Source organism: Sceloporus occidentalis, unplaced genomic scaffold, assembly GCF_023333645.1.
Source record: "Sceloporus occidentalis isolate IW3139 unplaced genomic scaffold, rSceOcc1.0.p SCAF_7, whole genome shotgun sequence".
In the NCBI taxonomy this organism is placed as follows: domain Eukaryota; kingdom Metazoa; phylum Chordata; class Lepidosauria; order Squamata; family Phrynosomatidae; genus Sceloporus; species Sceloporus occidentalis.
Window position 1 is genome coordinate 93,276,217 of NW_028316987.1, and position 20,149 is coordinate 93,296,365.

A 20,149-nucleotide genomic window follows, 5' to 3' on the forward strand; every position below is an offset into this window, starting at 1 on the left:
CCCCAGCTGATACCAAGGTCCCACTGTACTTTACAGACCTCTGGGATCTTCTCAGTTTGACGGTTTGTTCTTCTCTGGTGTGAAAGGTGATACCATATATATATATATATATATATATATATATATATATATATATATATCCCCATACTCAAAGAGAGAGTTTGCTATTAATATACAGGAACGGAGGAATACTTAGTTCTTTATTCAATGCTTTTAATTGACCACATCAATCATTAAACAAAAAATGTATACAGAATACATACTTGTAATGCATTAATTAACAGACTACAAGACAGTCCTTTGAAATTGCCAGCAGAGAATACTAAATATTCAAAGACATTTAAATCAACTGGTAAAAAACAAATTTTTATAAATGTATTGATTGCATATTCTACCTTTCTCCCAACATGCATCTTCAGATATCATCAGCCAGATCCTGATTGTAGGATTTACTATATCATACCCATCCCCAATATTAGTATTTATTTATTAACTACAGTCTATCCTGCCATTCCACTAAATGAGCTCAAGGTAGCATACATGACCCTTCTCTTTTTCACTTTATCCTCACAACAACCTTGTCAGGTAGAGCAATCTGAAAGAGAGGGAGTGGTGAAGCAAAGGCTTCATTGCTGGGTGCAATACAATATGATCCTGTGCAACACTCTAACCACTGCACTACACAGCCCTCTTCTAGCAGGCTAATTCTGGTATGCTACAAAAAGTATGTGGTGGTAATTGACAAGCAGTATGCAGGTATGTGTAAGTGTTTAGATAAGGAGCAAGACTATGTTTATGATACACCAGCTGTCCATTGCGTTGACGTCACATCCTAGCCCAGGAGCCTTGGTCAAGATGGCTAGAAAGCAATGCAGGCATCATGTAAAGCAGTCATGCAGTGATGGGTTGTAACCATGCAGGCCCCACATCAACACCATACCCATGAGACACCAGTGTAGTAAGCCCTACTAGTGACACGTCCCCTAGTTCCACCATTAAAAAAAAACATGCATCCTACAATAGTGAATAGTGACGGCTGGGTGTAATGTTAGAATTTTTATGGGAAATTAAAGCCTACAACCAGTTGCTAGCCTGAACTACAGTAGACAGAGTGAATCAATTGCTGAATGGTAAGCCAGTTGGTTTCACTCTAGCAAGGGCTAGCTTCTGGAATTTAGCCTTGCAAAGCTAGTTCTGATCTACTGGCATTTACCTCAAACCTGGAAGTGATTCTCGCTGTGGCCAGAACATGACTGATATCAAATCTCAGATAGCATTCCCAAAAGTATAGCATTTCAGTGCCCGCCAAAAGTAAAATAATTACTCTTTATAGTTATTACAGTTGTAACCCACAACTGAGCTAGTACATAGACCCGCTGTCTGGTGTAGTGTTTCCTAAGCTGTAACGTTTAGCCAAAAACCCCAGTCCCAGAAAGAAACTTGTTGTGGCTAAAAATCTTGTATTGATAATAATGGCCTCATTCCCACTACGATACAAATCACAGCAGAATTTGAGATATACGACCCTAGTTGCCATTTAAAATCGATCTTGATCCTTATCAGAATGATTTCAAAGGGGGAAATGCGGGATAAACTCAAAACCCCCAAGCTTATCTTACACCACTTCCAGAATGGTGTTTTTTGGGATGAATTGTTTAATTGTAAAATAAATCAATTCATAGCAGTGGAAACCACTGGCGGATTCATATCCGCCGCCAATAACAGGGAAATGGCAGGGGGAGCTGCAATGGCCCCTGCCATCTTCCTGTCACTGGCCTTCCCTCCCTCCCTCCTCTTCCTCTTCCTCCTCCCCTCCCTTCCTCTGCTGGCATGCCTGTCTACCTGGGTGCTGTTGGCTGGGGACCGACGGCCGCGGCCCTCTCTACCGTTCCTTCCCCTCCTCCTCCATCTGGACCATTCCCTGCTGCCCAGCCTCCTTCTCTCTCTCTGTCCCGTAGGGTTACCTTACAAGGAGGTCAGGGCGGACAAAGAGAGGCAGGCCGGAGGATGGAGGACGAAGGACATGTGTGTGTGTGTGCCTTCGTCCTCCCAGCCTGCCTCCAGGCCCCTGCAAAGGAGAGGGAGACTGAAGGGGGTCCCCTCTGGGGCCATGACCACCCTTGGATGGCCCAATCTAAAGGTGGCAGTAGAGAGGGAAACCCTCCATCCTCCCAGCCAGCCTCTGCTGTTTCCCCAAGGTAGGAAGGGGGAGAGGGAGAAGGAAAGGGATGGAAGCTTGTCTTCCCCAATGGGAACGACAAGCGTGCCGGAAAAAAAACAACCCCAATTCCAAACAGGCCCCCTTTCCTTAATAGGAACGAGTGGGCTTTTGGAATCAGGGAATACAGCATGGTAGACCCAGAATTGAATGCAGGTTATTCCCCCAGTGGGAATAGGCCCAATAACCCACAACCTGAATTCTCATTCAGTAAAATCCTAAGACTCAGTGTGGACAATTTTCTGTACTGGAGAAGACAACAATGGCTATGCTTTGCACCTGAGCAGTACTACTAGACTGAGATTAAATTAGTTAATGGAGAAAATACTAGCATCAGCATATCACCTCTGGTCACTATACAGAAAGCAGCATTATGGTTTCCCAGTAAATAAAAAAAGATTTACAGAATTATAAAAGCAGTATAAAAGAGACAGCAAAATTAAAATTGCAAATATTGCTATGAAAAAGGATGGTTCCAAGGCAAGTCATCCTTGGGGCATTTGTCAAAATCAGCATCTCTTCATGGAGCCCACTGTTAATATCTGCAGCCTCCAAACTCTGGTGATATGTAGGTTAGCATAGAGGTACAAGCAACATTTATGTTCTTGCAAATATAACCTAACATGACTGGATTGCTGAGTATTACCCCCATCCCCACTTAGAAATGGCACCTTTGAATACAATATATTTTTAGAATATTTTTTTCTTCCCATTTTTAAATGCCAGCCAAATTAATGCATGGCTTTTAAACCCACATTTACATTTCTTCACTCTTAGCATCTCATGCGATACCTGAACTGGATATCATGGGAAGGCTTGGCATTTCCGAAGCCACAGCGCTCTTCATCCATTGGTGGTATATCCTCATCTTCATTAACTAGTTCCATGTCAAAGTAGATGAGCATCAGGATCACAAACATCCTCATTTGGCTGACAGCAAAATATCGCCCGGGGCAGATGACTGTCCCTGCACCAAATGTTAAAATGGGATGCTTCAGCTTTTTTCCATTCTTAAAGAATTCTTTTCTGGTGCCATCTGGGTTTATAAATCTGTCATATTTGAATGAGTGAGGATTCGGGTAGACTTCTGGATCCATATGCAAGGTTATGAAAGGGAAAAGAAAGAGGGAATCCCCTTTCCGTAAAGTGTATTCCCTGCCATCACCCATCTTAACATCTGTATCTTTCATGACACTTCTGAAGAGAAAAGAACTTCCTTTCAAGCGCAGTGTTTCCTCTATTGCACTGTCCAGAAGAGGGGTCTTGATGGTATCCAGAGACAGACTGAGGAAGGGGCTGCCGGGCTTCACCTCCTGGCCAGTCTCCTTTATTACTCTGTCTACTTCTTCTTTTACCGCCTTCATTGCTTCTGGATATTTTAAGAGGTGCGCAAGAATCCAGAATGTAGTCGGACCAGTGTTCGCTTGTGATAACCAGAGAAGAAGAAGCAGGAACTGGGTCCTCATCTTTTCTGGCATTCCATCTTTAGCCATCTGCTGATCCTGCTCCAGAATCCAGCTGCTGATGTTGTTCCTCTGATACACCTTTTCTATCGACAGATTTTCCCAGAAGATACCCTCTAATTGCCTGGCCTCCTTCTCCTCTGCAGGTTTCAGCAAACCGACAACCAGTTGGGGAAAGAAATGGTCAAATGTCTTAAAGCATTCAAATATCTCTGCAGATAGTGCAAGTTGACTCTGGACTGAATTTCCTTTGCTTTCTCTCTCTTTCTCTGCCTCAGTGCCAAATAGAGTGAAAAAACCAGCTTGGAAAATGGTTTTGTAGCTGAAATGAAAGAGTCCTTCCTGCTGCCAAGATCTTTGTGCTTCATCCGAATCCTGTCTATTAAGCATCACAAGCTGAAACTTCTCCATCAGAATTTTGTTCAAGACAGTGAGATACTTGCCATTCAGATATTTCTTGCTCAGTTTTTTGACAACGCGGTAATGAGCTTGCGTGGGCTGAACATTGAATACTTTATGAATGACCAGAGATACAAATGTGTCAAAATCCAGTTTTTCTTGAGATTCCTTCATTAGGGGTTCGTAAGTGTGTGGGTCGAGCACAAAGTTGATGTAATTGCCACCAACCAAGACTGTGAAAATATCTCCATGTTTCTTCCACATCCTTTGTAAAAGCTCTAAAGGACTCTTCCTGAATTGTATGCCATGGCCTATCCAAGGAATGAATCCTTTATCCAGCGGAGGTTCCTTGGGTCTCCTCCTGCGAAATGCTCCGATTGTATAAAGGCCTCCAAGTATGAGAGAGAGAAGGGAGGCAAGGAAAGCACAGAGCAGAGTCTCCCAGAAATTCATGACCGGTGCAATGAAGGAGCACTGCAAATAATAAAACGGTCTCCTGGACTACTTCTAAAGCAACCAGGGAGATAGGAGATCAGGGTGGGACTGCTTTATTCCATCCCAGGACTGGCAAAAATAATTGGCTTTTCTTTCCTCCTTCCCATTGTTGGTCACAGTCTATTCTGTACCTTAAATCACAGTACATCCCGTGCCGTTGTGCTTATGTTCTGTCTTCATAAATGAGGCTTTTTTATTTAAAAAACACCCCAAAACATTTTATCTATCAAACATGGCTAGGAGCTAATTTATATTAACCAAAGTCACATTTTGACCCAATTATTATTTAATAATATAGTTGCTGCTAACCCTGTGATTTAAGCTGATTTATATCCATTCAGTATTGTCCTAGTTTCTCACTCCCTGAATTGTCAGAAACATCCCAGTCCTTGACATTTCAGGAACCAAAACATGACATGTGGAGGCAAGCCTTTTTGATGTCAGAAAAATGAGGTGGGCTAGGGTTTGGGATAATAATAATAATAATAATAATAATAATAATTTGTTTTATTTATATACTGCTATTCCAAAGATCATAGCAGTGAACAGCAAGTAGGCTAATTAGCAAGTAAGCTAATTTGCCCCCAACAGTCTGGGTACTCATTTTAGCGACCTCGGAAGGTTGCAAGCCTGAGTCAAGCTTGGGTCTCAAAGAGGATGTTCCCATTAGGTGAAACCCCGCGTTCTGAATCGAATTCAAGGAGTGCCGTTCCTATTAGGATTCGATTTATACCTAGAACGGTTCTAGAGCAACCCGCATTCGTCCCCATTAGAAATCGAATCGTAGAGCGGGATAAAATTTTAAATCGATTCTTCCTCATTTAACGCGTGTTAAAAAAACACTAGGGTCCAACCTACAGTTTTCCATTGATTCGAGTTAGGAACCGGAGTATTTAAATAGGAACGACAGCCGTGGATTCGTGTTAGATGGATGGGAGGAGCGGACCGCGATGGGGGCTGTCCCTGGGGGAGTTGCCCTTTCTGTCCCCATCCGTCGTGACCGCCGCCATCTTTCCTTTGTCCGTTGCTCAAGCCTTGATCTTGTTGCAGAAAAGAAAGGTAAGGACTCGTTTTAATTTTTTTAATATTTTATTTTTGCCAGAGGCGCTCGTTCCCTGAATCGTTCAAGCGCCTGGATCCCCTGTTAACTAAGCGCCTGCTGCATCTGTCAAACGGAGCTCAGCTGGCCCTTCTCTGACAGGCGCTTGCCGGCTTCTTTTTTTCCCCTATGCTGTGTGATGCTTATATTACATTTATTTGTTTCTGAAGCCATAAATTTCCGCTGTGCTACCTAGTAATAGTAACCATCAATCATGATGCTTTTTTTGTATGATGTTTTATTTTATTTTACTGAGGACGGTAGAGGGTGGAAAGTTAAGCTGTAGGTGGAGGGTTTTCATATTATTTGCTTGGCCAGTTCAATTCTATTTGTAACTGAGGCCTGAAGAAGGTTTGGTTTGGGGGGTAAAGAAATTTTGTTTTGCTGGTATTTCAAGACAAGCCTTTAGGGGGAGTAGCAAGCAGTAGCGGTGGGCAGCGGGGGATGGGTATCTGTTTCCAGCATCCTTGGTCCATGCCTGGCTGGCATAACAAATGACGGGAAAGGGCTACTTCTCGTTGCCATGGGGACACATTGCTGCAGTGCTTCAAAGGTGAGAAATTAGCACCTTTGCTGCCTTGCTCCCTCCCCCATTTCCGCCTACAACTTCCAGAGCCATTTTTGAAATCACTTTTGAGGTGAAGACAACTTGTGCTTGTTCCAGCCTCATTTTGGCTACCCTGAAACTAATTTAGCTATGGAAGAAAGAACACAAGTTGGAGGAAGGGGCGCTAGCTGGAAAGTAGATGAGACTAGATGTTTGATTGCTATTTGGGGAGAAGAGACAGTGCAGATGCAACTTAGCAAAAACCACAGGAACATCTGTGTGTATGACAAAATTGCGTCTCAACTACGTAAACATGGATTTAATCGTTCTGCTTCGGAATGCAGAACGAAGGCGAAATCGTTGAAACGTGGTTTTAAGAAATCTCTTCAGATGTCAAAAACCAGTGGGATGGGAGCTATTGATTTTTCATTTTTCCGTGAACTACAGGACGTCTTTGCTGGAGACGCTAGCATTGAAGCGAAAAGAGCAGCAGGGGGAAATGCTTTAAGGTTTGAGAAAAAAACCAACCCTACGGAAATGCCACCCAACACGCAACCTCTTAGCTCAACACCTGATGTGTCATCTGAGGATCTATTTACTCAAGGTAAGATTATTGCAAAATATTAAAACATCCTCTGTATTGGCGAGTACAAATTTCAAGATGTTTGCAATAATATATGTTGCAAAGCCGTTTCAGAAATTACTGTACCACCAACCCTTTTTAATTCTGCAGATGCTGTTCAAGAACACTTTGTTTTGAACTTGACTTCAGTACAGGAAGAAAGAAATGAAGACATGACTGTAATTGACTCTGAGCAAGATGATACCGTGCCAATGGGAGAGTGCGTCCCTGAACAGGCAATTTCTGGTGATGTGGAGCCAGATGAACCAGAATTTCCGAATCTACAGCCTGTTCAACCAAGCGGTTAGTCCATTTCATACCCTTCCTAACCCCTTACATTCCACATTTAATTTTGTCTCATTAGCCCAGCAGCATTGTATGGCCACATTCTTCCCCACCCCCCAACAACACTGAATTACATTCTGCAGAAAGGTCATTACAATGGTCTTCCTTTTTATTTCTCCCCTTCCTCTCCAGCAATGGGGAGGGGGGAGATATGTGATCAGAGAGGAACATGGCTTTGCAGCCAGCAGTGGCTGCAAAGGACATTATTGATATGCACAAACCCCCACCACTTCCAAGGCCTGAACTACATGGCTGAATTCTGCAGCCAGCAGTGGCTGAGGCTGAGAGTATGTGACTGGACAGAGGTGTTGCTGGTGAAGGCCTTTCTTTTCATTTTTCCCCTTTCCTCTCCAGCAATGGGAAGGGGGGGAGATATGTGGTCAGAGAGGAAAATGGCTCTACACAGCACAGTGCATTTTCCTTTGTTTAATAGCCAGCCAGGCTGGGATTGAAACTAGAGGAACATGATTCCTTAAAGAGGGAGGGAGATGTGGGCTGGCATTTCAAATGCAGATGTACCTCTCCTCTAGCTCCTATGCAAAGGACATTATTGATATGCACAAACCCCCACCACTTCCAAGGCCTGAACTACATGGCTGAATTCTGCAGCCAGCAGTGGCTGAGGCTGAGAGTATGTGACTGGACAGAGGTGTTGCTGGTGAAGGCCTTTCTTTTCATTTTTCCCCTTTCCTCTCCAGCAGTGGGAAGGGGGGGAGATATGTGGTCAGAGAGGAAAATGGCTCTACACAGCACAGTGCATTTTCCTTTGTTTAATAGCCAGCCAGGCTGGGATTGAAACTAGAGGAACATGATTCCTTAAAGAGGGAGGGAGATGTGGGCTGGCATTTCAAATGCAGATGTACCTCTCCTCTACCTCCTATGCAAAGGACATTATTGATATGCACAAACCCCCACCACTTCCAAGGCCTGAACTACATGGCTGAATTCTGCAGCCAGCAGTGGCTGAGGCTGAGAGTATGTGACTGGACAGAGGTGTTGCTGGTGAAGGCCTTTCTTTTCATTTTTCCCCTTTCCTCTCCAGCAGTGGGAAGGGGGGGAGATATGTGGTCAGAGAGGAAAATGGCTCTACACAGCACAGTGCATTTTCCTTTGTTTAATAGCCAGCCAGGCTGGGATTGAAACTAGAGGAACATGATTCCTTAAAGAGGGAGGGAGATGTGGGCTGGCATTTCAAATGCAGATGTACCTCTCCTCTACCTCCTATGCAAAGGACATTATTGATATGCACAAACCCCCACCACTTCCAAGGCCTGAACTACATGGCTGAATTCTGCAGCCAGCAGTGGCTGAGGCTGAGAGTATGTGACTGGACAGAGGTGTTGCTGGTGAAGGCCTTTCTTTTCATTTTTCCCCTTTCCTCTCCAGCAGTGGGAAGGGGGGGAGATATGTGGTCAGAGAGGAAAATGGCTCTACACAGCACAGTGCATTTTCCTTTGTTTAATAGCCAGCCAGGCTGGGATTGAAACTAGAGGAACATGATTCCTTAAAGAGGGAGGGAGATGTGGGCTGGCATTTCAAATGCAGATGTACCTCTCCTCTACCTCCTATGCAAAGGACATTATTGATATGCACAAACCCCCACCACTTCCAAGGCCTGAACTACATGGCTGAATTCTGCAGCCAGCATAATTATTTCTGCTCTTCCTCTCTGACTTGGGGTGGGGGATTTTTTTAAAAAAAAAATGTTAGCTTCTATAAATCATATTCATAAATGAATTAACAAATTCTTATTTGAATGTAATTATTTAATATTCAACAATGTTATATATGTAATGATATTTCAAATAATTTTTAAATTTAAGAATTTTTAAAAATGCAAGAAACTTACAAATATTTTTCATATTTTATACTTTCAGAAACTTACTCTGCAAGACAAATTGCATCACTCACCCCCTCGGAGAGGCTTGCTTTAATTAGGAAAAAATCTGGAAAAGCAAATTATGAATTGTTGGGTCGTGAATTGATGGAAACCTCAAGGAAAAATGTGGAGACTCTAGTGGAAAACAGTAATGAGCATTTTAAGGAAGAAATGCAATGGAAAAAGTTGTATCTAGAAGAAACAAGGTCTAATTTCAAGGAGTTAATAGGTGTTTTAAAAGAGTTTACCAATACATACAAGGAGGAGTGTGCAATGAGACAGTCAAAACCAGTCAGGGTTGTTAGGCGTGTGAAGAGAAAGGTTGCTGAAAATGTACAATGTGAAGAACAACGTCTTCCAACAAATGAATTAGATGCATGCGCAAAAGAAAACAAAACCTCACAGTGTTCAGAAGAGCAACCAGTCAACCCCGGTCCAAGTATTGCCTTGGATATTTCTAGAAAGTTCCGGGCCCCAAGAGTAATTAAGAAGCCTGTACCTTTTTCTCCATGATTAAAGTAATAACAGTACGATTAGTTACTGCATGTCAGAAATTTTAGGATTTTAGCTGTAATGATTGGTAATGCATAGATAGTCGAATTGGTTTTGTGCTATGTGTTTGCTCTATTCTTTTCTGCTGCAGGATTTTGATGTATTATGTTTGTTTTAGTGAACACTTTAGTTAAAGCAAATTAATTTGGATGTAGAGAACACTGTTGTACTATTTGTAATGCACTAGAAATAAATCACAATGTTGGTAAAAATTTGACAGGAAAACATTATTAACTTTATTACACAACTGCATCATTAACAGTTTTTAAAAAGGAAAAATTATATACATTTGTATTGGTAACATGGTGGTATCAACACTTCATTGCATGGAAAAGTGCATATGTTGACTTCAAATTCTTGTCATGATTTACCCTGTCAAACCTCTGATATAGTGTTAAGAAGACATATAGAGGTATGTGACATGTCTTTACCTGAGATTAACATAGACTGTTGTACATAATGGTATTCAACATATATTACCGTTATAGGAGTAACATGTAACGTAGTAAAATGTCTTGATCACACATTGACACAGTATGATCATAACAAAAAAATCTACCACCTATGTAAACATATGTACACACACATATATGTATATATATATATATATATGTAAACATATATAAACATATGTAGACATATGTAAACATTGGCTTGGCATAGAGGTAGTGCTGTCATTGTGTGCACTATGCAAAGTGATCTAGAAACCTTACAGTTATAGCAAAGTGAAATATTACTGTTGTAGCACTGGTACTTACTAATGGCTTGCTCTTGACAAAATGTGTGCCACACAAAGTGCACTAGTGCTTTTTAAAATTCAATTGGCTGTAAGCAACATGTTCCTTATCCCATCTCTTCCTGTGAGTAGTAGCAACTGAAAGTGCTGCACAAATGTACCTTTCATAGCAGCAGTTAATGATCTGATCAATTATGTAGAATCAAGGTTTTTGACTTGTCTCAACCAGACAATGCCAATCTGTGATGAGCTTAAGAAAGGTATCATCTTTGATAGACATATGTAGAAGTTACATTGGCATAGAGGTAGTTCAGTCACTGTGTGTGCACTATGCAAAGTGCTCCACAAATCTTAGATTTATAGCACTGTATCTAACGAAAATCTTTTTCTAGAAAAAAAAGGTATGGTACACAAAGTGCAGTAGTTCTTTTATACATTCACTTGGCATAGAAGTACTTTTGTCAATGTGTGAACAATGTAAAGTGCTACACAAGTGTTGCTTAAATTGCTACATTTCTTAAATTTGTAACTGTGTTAACTATCCAAAGTGCTACACAAGTGTGGCTTTAATTGCAACATTACATATCACTTGAGGTAGAATCAATTATTCTGACTTGTCTTACACGTAAATTGCAACAGTGTGATCACATCAAGAAATCCACCATCTAGTACAGACATGGCTTTGAGGTAGTGCAGTCACTGTGAGCCCTATCCAAAGTGCTTACAGTTCTTTGGTTCATAGCAAAATTAGTCACTACAGCCTTGTTCTGGAAACAAGGTGTCTGTAATGCCTTCAGCAGACTGTACCAGATTATCTGGGCATATAGGAAGTGCAGTAAACGTAAAGACCTAACAAAGTGCTAACTTTTTGTAGAAGACACCTTGCTGTGGAAACAAGGCCTGTGGCATGTCCTGACCAGAGTTTGGCACAGCTTGAAAAAGAACAACATAAATAATACCTCTGGTAGAGTGCATCACCTCTTTTCCACATTATCTGGGAATATAGATAGTGCAGTCAATGTGAACACTTAAAAAAGTGATCACTGTTTTGTAAGTGAAATAACTTTGCAAACCATAAATCCTATAAACAACAGTAAATACTAACAACCTAATTTAACATTATAACCAAACAACAAAACAACAACCTAATAATAACATATACAGATTTCAAACTTCATTTTGCCATAGTGGCCAGAGTGTGGGCAGCAAGCAAGGTCTTCAAGCTTTCAACCTCCTCCTGCAACTTTCTGACTGTGGAGAAGAGAACAAAATAAACAATTAATTACTCGCCTACCCATCATGTGGAATTATACATGCAATAATGGCTATTTGTAAACAATATGTACAAGTTTCAGGGGATGGCAACATTGCTACATGTTCTTCGAGAGCCCTTACTCTTTGCTCCAAAGACATGTCTGTGGCAATGATATTACAGTTAGTGTACTTAATTATTATCAGCAATGTTTAATTCATCAATATTATTGGTAGATAAATACTCACTACTACTTCCTGGGCTGGAAACCTGCGTCTCCACCTCAGCAACCCTTCTCTGCAAATCTGGAAAAATCATACCATGTTTTGATTAAACCTACACATAGTAACTACATTGGCAGATGTCTGACTAGCTAAATTGAAACAGAGGACATTCTGGAAGTCATGCAAGAGGTCATGCTGCCCTTTGTTAATTGTGATATTTAAGCCACTGCAGTTTTGGAAGGTTGGTAGTATCAGCATTTGACAAAGGATATTTTTGCCCAATTAGTGGCCAATGAATACATTCCTCACTCTGGAAGCAATGAGATGACAAAAGCATGCTTGCTGGAATCCATTGCCATAATGGATAATCAGAAAGCAAGTGGTGAACAATGGAAACAATGTGACTAATGTTGATGTATAATGTACTATGTTTATTACATTTTGCAATGGCATATATTCATAGCACAATGAATCATTGTGGAGAAGTTTCAAAAAGCAATGGTTACCATTGTCCACTGAATAGGTTAGCCTGCAAAGGTCAGGAGTCATGACATTTCAGCAATTGTTAATGGGTTAAGTGTTTATTCTTGCAATCTCTGCCACAGGCATTTTTCAAGTGAATAAAGTCATGTTGGCCCTAATATGACCTTTATCAGGAAGGGTAGGATATGAAATAACAATAGTAATGTAAGGTGATCCTATGATGCCTACATGTGTAATATAATCAAAATTAAAGTTAAATAGTTACTATTTTACTAAACTATTACTAAACATTACTAAACAATATTTATATACTTAGCAATAAGCATATATATATTCACTGAAATTAAATGTTGAATAGCCAGGCCTCGCTTAACATATCAAGTAGTGCATGTTTATGGACTGCAAAGTAATAGCACAGCAGAGCACTACTAACCAACATTTGTTATGATACTACTATGTACAGTTGTATTACAATCCAATTCTATTAATGCATGTTTTATGTGATATGATACATCAATTTAAAAACATACCATTATCATCCTCCAAAGGAGGAATGGATGATGGGGCTGGAGAAGGTTGCTGCTGCTCATCAGTCATATCTACATAGAAATGATATTCATGAGTTTGATCTAAATTAAAGAACTTCATAATTTTGGATATACATAATGCATGCTATGTAACAGTTATTAATCAAAATGGTAAGTATGATTACTAGATTAATATTTGGTACAGGCAATGTAAATAACAATTACATATATAACATTACCATACACTCTCAAATACATTATAATATATTTAAATGTTAAATTTCTGAAAAATGGAAAATTGCTGACTGTTATTATTGAAAGTAAAGTATATTATGTTATGTTTATAATTTATACTGTAGGATTTAAATGTTTGATTATTTGTAAATTTAAAATGTTATACAGAAGGACAACTTACCCAAGCCTCCCTCAGAAAGTTCCTCTTCAGCTCTAGGAGGAGGTGGAGATGCATTTCTCCCTGCATTGCAAAAAATTTTTTTGGGATTTATGTTTGAGTTTCAATTCATGGAATTGTTATAAACATTAATAAATCTGTACTGTAATAATTAATTATTAATTATTTACATTATTAGTAATAAAAATAATAGTAATAATACCAAGAAGATGACCTTAAATCATTTGCATATGTAATGCATATTCCATTTTCAAAAAAGTTTTATTAACGTATTTTTATATAAATTATTGATCCAATACATTTTTATATGACCTGCAGCTATACATCAGTGTAAATTTAAGTACAAGAAATTAATTTAGCTGTGGTAATAAAATTAAATTTCAAATCCTACTTCAATGTTGAATAAGTTATAAATTATTATTATGAAACTGTAAATATTATTAAATCAATTACCTGCAGGGAATCTCTCCCTCGGATGAGGTCTCCCAGCGATATCCCATAATTCCCTCATCTTCAGAAACTGAGGGAATTTCTGGAGCTCCGAAGGTGGAGGGTCAGGTCCAAAGCGGTCAATAAGGGCATAAAATGCCCCTTTCAAATATTTAAATTTTCTCCTGGCCATGTGCGCGTCCCGCACATAGCCTCCCCTTGCCCTCAGCCCCGCAGCCACTCGCCGAAAAAAATGTATATTTTTCCTCGGAGTGGACTGCATCAGCTGAGGGACCACTTGCGGGGTCTCCCTAAGGATACCCAGCATTATCTCAACCTCCTCTGTCCTCCAATACATAAAACGCTTCACTCCTTCAGCCGCCATCTTCTCTACCCACAAGTCCAGACCCTGGGAACAGGCCCTTATATACTCCCCAGGGGAAACAGCAGGAGGTAGCCTAGAAAAGGTAATACTTAATGTGTAATGGGGCAACTTAGCCTTGCAGCGCTGGCTGGGAGGATAGAATTGTTATGATGTTGGTGCTCCTACTTCGAGAATTAATTGCTGCAAAACAGATTATAAAGGCTCTTGAAATTGCAGAATATGAAGATAGTAATAAAACACATATTGTAATGGTGCAAACTTGTATGCTGGATTTCAAGGCTGGGATCTTGAAAGAACAATGCACTGTGTATGAGGCGCTTCATCCCTTAAGAGATTAAGCGACCAGACCCGTTGCATTCCAACACAGAAGAGTGAGTGTAGCCAATAGCAAAGCGCGGCGCTATCTGGCTTTGCCGCGAGGGACATGATGCGTTTGAAAGGAGAGGAGAGGTGGTCTGCAAGCATGGATGGGTGGGTGGTTTAATAGATTAATGTTGACACATGTGGTCTCAAAGTGAGAAAGTGTTGTTAACTCGTACTGCAATGTGTAACAGCTGAAAATAAATATGAAGTTCAATCAAGTTAGACAACATGCATAGTGCTGTTAGTGTGAGCACTATGCAAAGTGCTCCACAAATCATACACACTTTGCCACAGTGAAATCTACCACCTCTGGTAGACATATGTAAAAATTTGCTTTGCATAGAGGTAGTGCTGTCAGTGTGTGCATTCATGGGTAGGTATGTTGAATAGATATATGTTGACATGTCCCACAGAATCAGGAATGAAGGTAGAGATGGCAACGAGCCAGTTCCCTGGTTCCAATAACTCCAGAATCCAAATCGCATCATTGTGTGAGTAGCCCAGGAACAGTGTTAGTCAGTAATTCTAGGTAGTTTAGGTTATGTTCATCTGTAGCTTGTATGATATGAATATCTGTGTAACTTTGTTTTCTGACCTGCAAGGCTAGGAGGCCTGGCATCAGTGATAACTTCCTATTCTTTATTATTTATTTAACATTAACTCTTTCTTATAAGAAGAATCTGCTATCTCTTTGCTCCTGTACACGTGCCTTTAATTAAGCAAGGGATTGCTCTTGTTTAGCAAGAAAGGAAACTAGATCTCTCTTCCAAGCAAGTCTCAGAGTGTGTTTGGGAAATATAGTTCATTGACAATTCACTGAGTGATGGCACCGGAAAAATAGTTCTTTTAAAGGGACTCCATGAGATTAAGGCCCCCAAAGGGACCTAGACACAACAACTAACACTGGTCCCGAGCTACTCACGCAGTGATGGGATTGTAATCAATCCACAGCTGCAATCAAATGTGTAGTGCAATGGAAGTTACACAACTTGCAATTGCGAACATAACTTTATTTTCTAAACCAAAAATATGTGGAAATGCACTATTCCAGGAGATTGTCATAGACAACAACGGAAGTATTGTTTTGCTTGAGTAAATTAAAATGTAAGGTATGTAACTCTTCATACAACTTGAGATTATAAGCATTACATTACTTTTACCAGCAATATATGAAGAAGCACTATACGAGGAGATTATCATGGACAGCGCATAAAATGGTTTTTTGTTTAATTAAACTGTAATGAAAGTTTTGTAACACTTTGAATGATGTTATGAATTAAAATACTCCACAAAGGCATCTCTAATCCTCTCCCCCTTTTCCCTTTCCTGTTGATCAGTCAAATAAGTAGTAGGGTCAATGACATATGTCTCAGGAGAAGTGTTATGTCCCAGTAGAACATCTCCATTGCTCTCTATGATGTTATGCAGAATACAGCAAGTTAAAATGGCAGAAGGTAAATTTTCAAGAGACAGGTCTAGACCTTTAAGCAGTGCTTGAAATCTAGATTTCAAACGCCCAAATGCTCTTTCAACCACGATCCTCGCTCGAGATAGTCTCTTATTATAAACTCCCTCCCTCCTGCTATGCCCGATCTTAAACGGAATGAGCAAGAAAGGCTTTATGGGATATCCACCATCGCCCAAAAGAAGCGGCCCGACCTGTTGACCTTTAATTGTCAAAGTCGGAGAACCTGGGACATACAGTCCAGCCTTTAATGCGTGGTAAATAGGGGATTCCTGCAGGACATGACTGTCGTGATTTGTTCCTGCATGTCCACAGAACAGATCTATAAATCTTCCAGTGTGATCACATGTTGCCTGTAGAATCATGGAGTGTTGCTGTTTCCGATTTATGTACTGCGGTCCCTCGTGAGCAGGTGCCTTGATCATCATGTGGCATCCGTCAATTGCTCCAATCACCTGAGGGAACCCCAGCGCTTCAAAGCCAGACATATTCTGTGATTGCAAAATAGACCAGAAAAATAACATTAGTAATATAATAAGCACAGCACATGCTGTAGATGATCTAAATTTAAATTTTTAAGCAGGTAGATAGATAGATAGATGGATAGATAGATAGATAGATATATGGATGGGTAAACAGAAACAACGACAGGAAGGCAGGAAGGTGGAGATACTAGCTGAGACATTTACAGACTAGCTGAGGCAATGGCAGTCTTTTAGATAGATAGATAGATAGATAGATAGATAGATAGATAGATTGTGGCATCCTTAAATTGCTCCAATCACCTGAGGGAACCCCAGGGCTGCAAAGCCAGACATATTATGTAATTGCAAAATAGACCAGAAAAATAACATTAGTAATACAGTGGTGCCTCGGGTTACGAAATTAATTCGTTCCGCTGTCAATTTCGTAACCCGAAAGGCTTTCGCAAGCCGAATCCCCATAGGCGCTAATGGGGAAAAGCCGCGATTTGGTGTAAAATAGCGCCGAAAAGCACCAAAAGTTTTTTCGTAACCCGAAAAAACTTTCTTAACCCGAAACAGTTTTTTTAAATTAATTTTTTTCGTATCCTGAAAATTTCGTAAGCTGGGTAATTCGTATCCCGAGGTACCACTGTATAATAAGCACAGCACATGCTGTAGATGATCTAAATTTAAATTTTTAAGCAGGTAGATAGATAGATAGATAGATGGATAGATAGATAGATAAACAGAAACAACGACAGGAAGGCAGGAAGGTGGAGATACTAGCCGAGACATTTACAGACTAGCTGAGGCAATGGCAGTCTTTTAGATAGATAGCTAGCTAGATAGATAGATAGATAGATAGATAGATAGACAAACCTTTCTATAGTCTCCTAGATAGACAGCCCTCCGCAGTAGAACCATTTCCATACACAGGAACACCTCAATGATAGCCTTGTATGCTGTTGACTTTCCCACACCGAAAAAAGTTCCAACTGTGGCATATGAGCCACCATGGGCCAGGTAAAATATGGCCATGGCAATTTGCTTTTCTACAGAAACTGCCTTGCGGAACCTTGTGTTTTGCCGGGAAAGATGGGGACGCAGCTCGTGAGCAATCATTTTGAAAACCGCGCGTGGCATTCTGAAGAACTTCTTCCAATTAGAGTCAGACCAGACAGTTCTAGCATACACGTTCCAGTGAACATCAGTCTTGGGGTATATCCACCACCTCCTAGCCATCGGTTGAAAGCAGTTCTGGGCGCCTTGCCGAAATAAAAAAAGGATTTCATCCAATAATAAAATATAACTTCTCATTTCTTCAGCATGCTCCCCGCTGTCACACAATGTCAAAACAGCTCCGCATTGGACCAAGAGGTTGTCAATAAGCAATGGGATCAATGAAAACATATACTCAAATTTCTGACGACGATCCATGATTGCTGAGATCCCGAGCAAAGGTAAACCAGGTACCAGTGGGAGGGAAATGTATATAAGGCTAGCAGCGCTTATGACGTTTGATCAATTAAGCGCCCTGATTGGTCCAATTTTTTAAAAAAACCGCCAAAAATACTTCGTTTTACAAACGGTCAATGAAATGGAAACGATGCCAAAAGATAAATCGCTTCCAAATAATCCGGTTTAAGCCTACGTCATAATGACGTACTATTGATTGACAGCTCCAAATAAGGTATGGAGGAGAAAAACCGATTTATTTAAACACCGATTTCATGCCAAGTAGGAACGCTTGAAGGTAAATACATCGATTTAAATTGCCAGATGGGCACGATAAAAAAAGCGGTTCTGAAAGCGGGATAAGAACAGTGTTTTCTTGATTCAATTTTATTAAACCCGTACTATCTTAAACCGTTTCAAATCTTAAGTGAGAACACCCCGAAAGTGCTTCTGGGCAATTGATTTTTCAACTAGGAAAAAGAGAAATTTTCTGGAAATGGGCCTGGCTTTTGGAAAAACTATCTCGCCATGTTATATGGTAACCTAGATCCAATGAGGACCCCCGCTTCTTTTAGGGCTGGACAACCAATAAAATGCACAGAACAACTGCAGCTGTTCCCACCTTTCCTTCTCCAGAGGTGGAGGATCCATGAGGGGCCCCAAGGACGGAGGCCCCCACAGCAAGGCCTCTCCTCCACCACCACCTGCCACGGGGCACAGAGCCACAGGTAGCCGGCTGTCCCCCGCGTGGCTCCACTTCTGCTGGAGGAGAAGCCTTGCCATAGAGGCCTTGCTCCTCATGGCGCTCCATGCGGCAGGTGGTGACGGAGGCCCCACCCTGAGCCCCATCCAAGCCCCAGTGAGGCCTAGCAAGGAAGCTACACCTCGCATGCCACCGCTGCTGCGGTTTTAGCGTGGCAGGAGATAATGATTCAGGAGGAGGAGGCGGCAGAGGAGGCGGGAGCCGGGACTGGCTCTAAACCCGGGTCAGGACATTCAAAATGGCCAAAAACCATGAATGTCCTGGCAGAATCCGGGATATGGCAACCCTGTTCTGGAAAGTTAAGTGACAGTTCATAAGGACTCCTGCCAGGCGTCACACCTCCACTACCATGCCTTCTGCAATAAGAAGTCCCATGAGTTGTAATGTCCTTGATTGAAATAAAACGATGGCTCCATAGGCACGGATCCACCATTGGGTTTTGGAGCACTTATGTGCATGCAAGCACAATACATGTACAAATACAATATTTTCCAGCGATGGAGGTGGAAACATCCTATAACGTGGGTTGATTCCATCTGTTGCTCAGAAATAGGCAGGAAAAACAGACTTGAAGGAGTTGATGCTACCAGAGGGAGCAACTCCCACCATGATCCCTCCGTCTTTTTCCTGCCTCGCTCTGAGTAGGCTGTGTTTCTCCTTTTCTCCTTCTTTGTTTTAAAGACTTTAATATTTCTTCTAATATTTCTTCTATTCTTCTTCTATTCATAATCTGTTCTCTCCCGCCTTGACAACTACCTGCAAAAACAGCTATGTTTTCTTTAGTCTTGCTCTATCCTTGCCTTTCTAACGGCTGAAACATAGCCAAGCAGGGAGAGACAGTTCAGAAGCTGCTGGGCTGTGAGGCCCAACTCCAGCATTAAAGAAGAAGAAGACAGCCCAGCCATGTCTGGCTGAAGCCAGGTGTGGCCAGAGGAGGGAGATCCCTCTGTCCTGGACCAGATGCACTCCGCTGCAATCTCCAACCCCGGGAAGGGGTCTGCACAGTGAGATGGACATCCCAAAAGGAATTGGCGTGGTGGAGGAGGGAATATTCCTTGTCCTTAACCAAAAGGTGCCACACCGCAGTCGCCATCCCCAGAAGGGGTTTGGGCGGTGAGATGGACAACCTGAGAGGCCTTGGAGGGGCCAGAGGAGAGAACCGCCTGTCCTTGGCCAGATTGCGCCCACTGCAGACATCAAACCTGGCAAGAGGTTTGGGCAGTGAGAGAGACAGAGAGAGGAGGCAGACTTCAAGAGGTGAGTGATGATCCTACCTCTAATCCTAGGTTTGTGGGTTAAGATTTACCCCAGACGTTTGTTACTGTGTTTCATTGCTAGTTTTCAAAGAGATTTCTTTTACCTCAGTAGTGTGATTAGAGAGTTTGTTTCTGACTTACATTGCCAGTTTTCAAAGAATTTTCAGTGACCTCATAAGTGTGAGTGGAGAGTTTGTTTCTGGCTTGCATTGCCAGTTTTAAAGAGTTTCTGGCTTGCATTGCCAGTTTTCAAAGAGTTTCTGGCTTGCATTATTAACCTTTTATTATTATTAACCTTTATTTATAAAGCGCTGTA

At 41.3% G+C, this 20,149-nt stretch overlaps 2 protein-coding genes across 2 annotated transcripts; one reads left to right on the forward strand and one right to left on the reverse strand.

The window, feature by feature from the left end:
* Window positions 1–2,991: 2,991 nt before the first annotated feature.
* On the reverse strand, window positions 2,992–4,533 carry LOC149310119 (5-beta-cholestane-3-alpha,7-alpha-diol 12-alpha-hydroxylase-like). Its single transcript, XM_089531472.1, has one exon. The coding sequence runs from the start codon at window positions 4,531–4,533 to the stop codon at window positions 2,992–2,994; it is 1,542 nt and encodes a 513-aa protein (XP_089387598.1).
* Window positions 4,534–5,253: 720 nt separating this feature from the next.
* Window positions 5,254–9,689, forward strand: LOC149310120 (uncharacterized). The gene is made up of 4 exons (XM_089531473.1): window positions 5,254–5,634; window positions 6,669–6,825; window positions 6,955–7,146; window positions 9,066–9,689. The coding sequence occupies exons 1-4, from the start codon at window positions 5,503–5,505 to the stop codon at window positions 9,578–9,580; spliced, it is 996 nt and encodes a 331-aa protein (XP_089387599.1). The 5' UTR covers window positions 5,254–5,502; the 3' UTR covers window positions 9,581–9,689.
* Window positions 9,690–20,149: the final 10,460 nt, after the last annotated feature.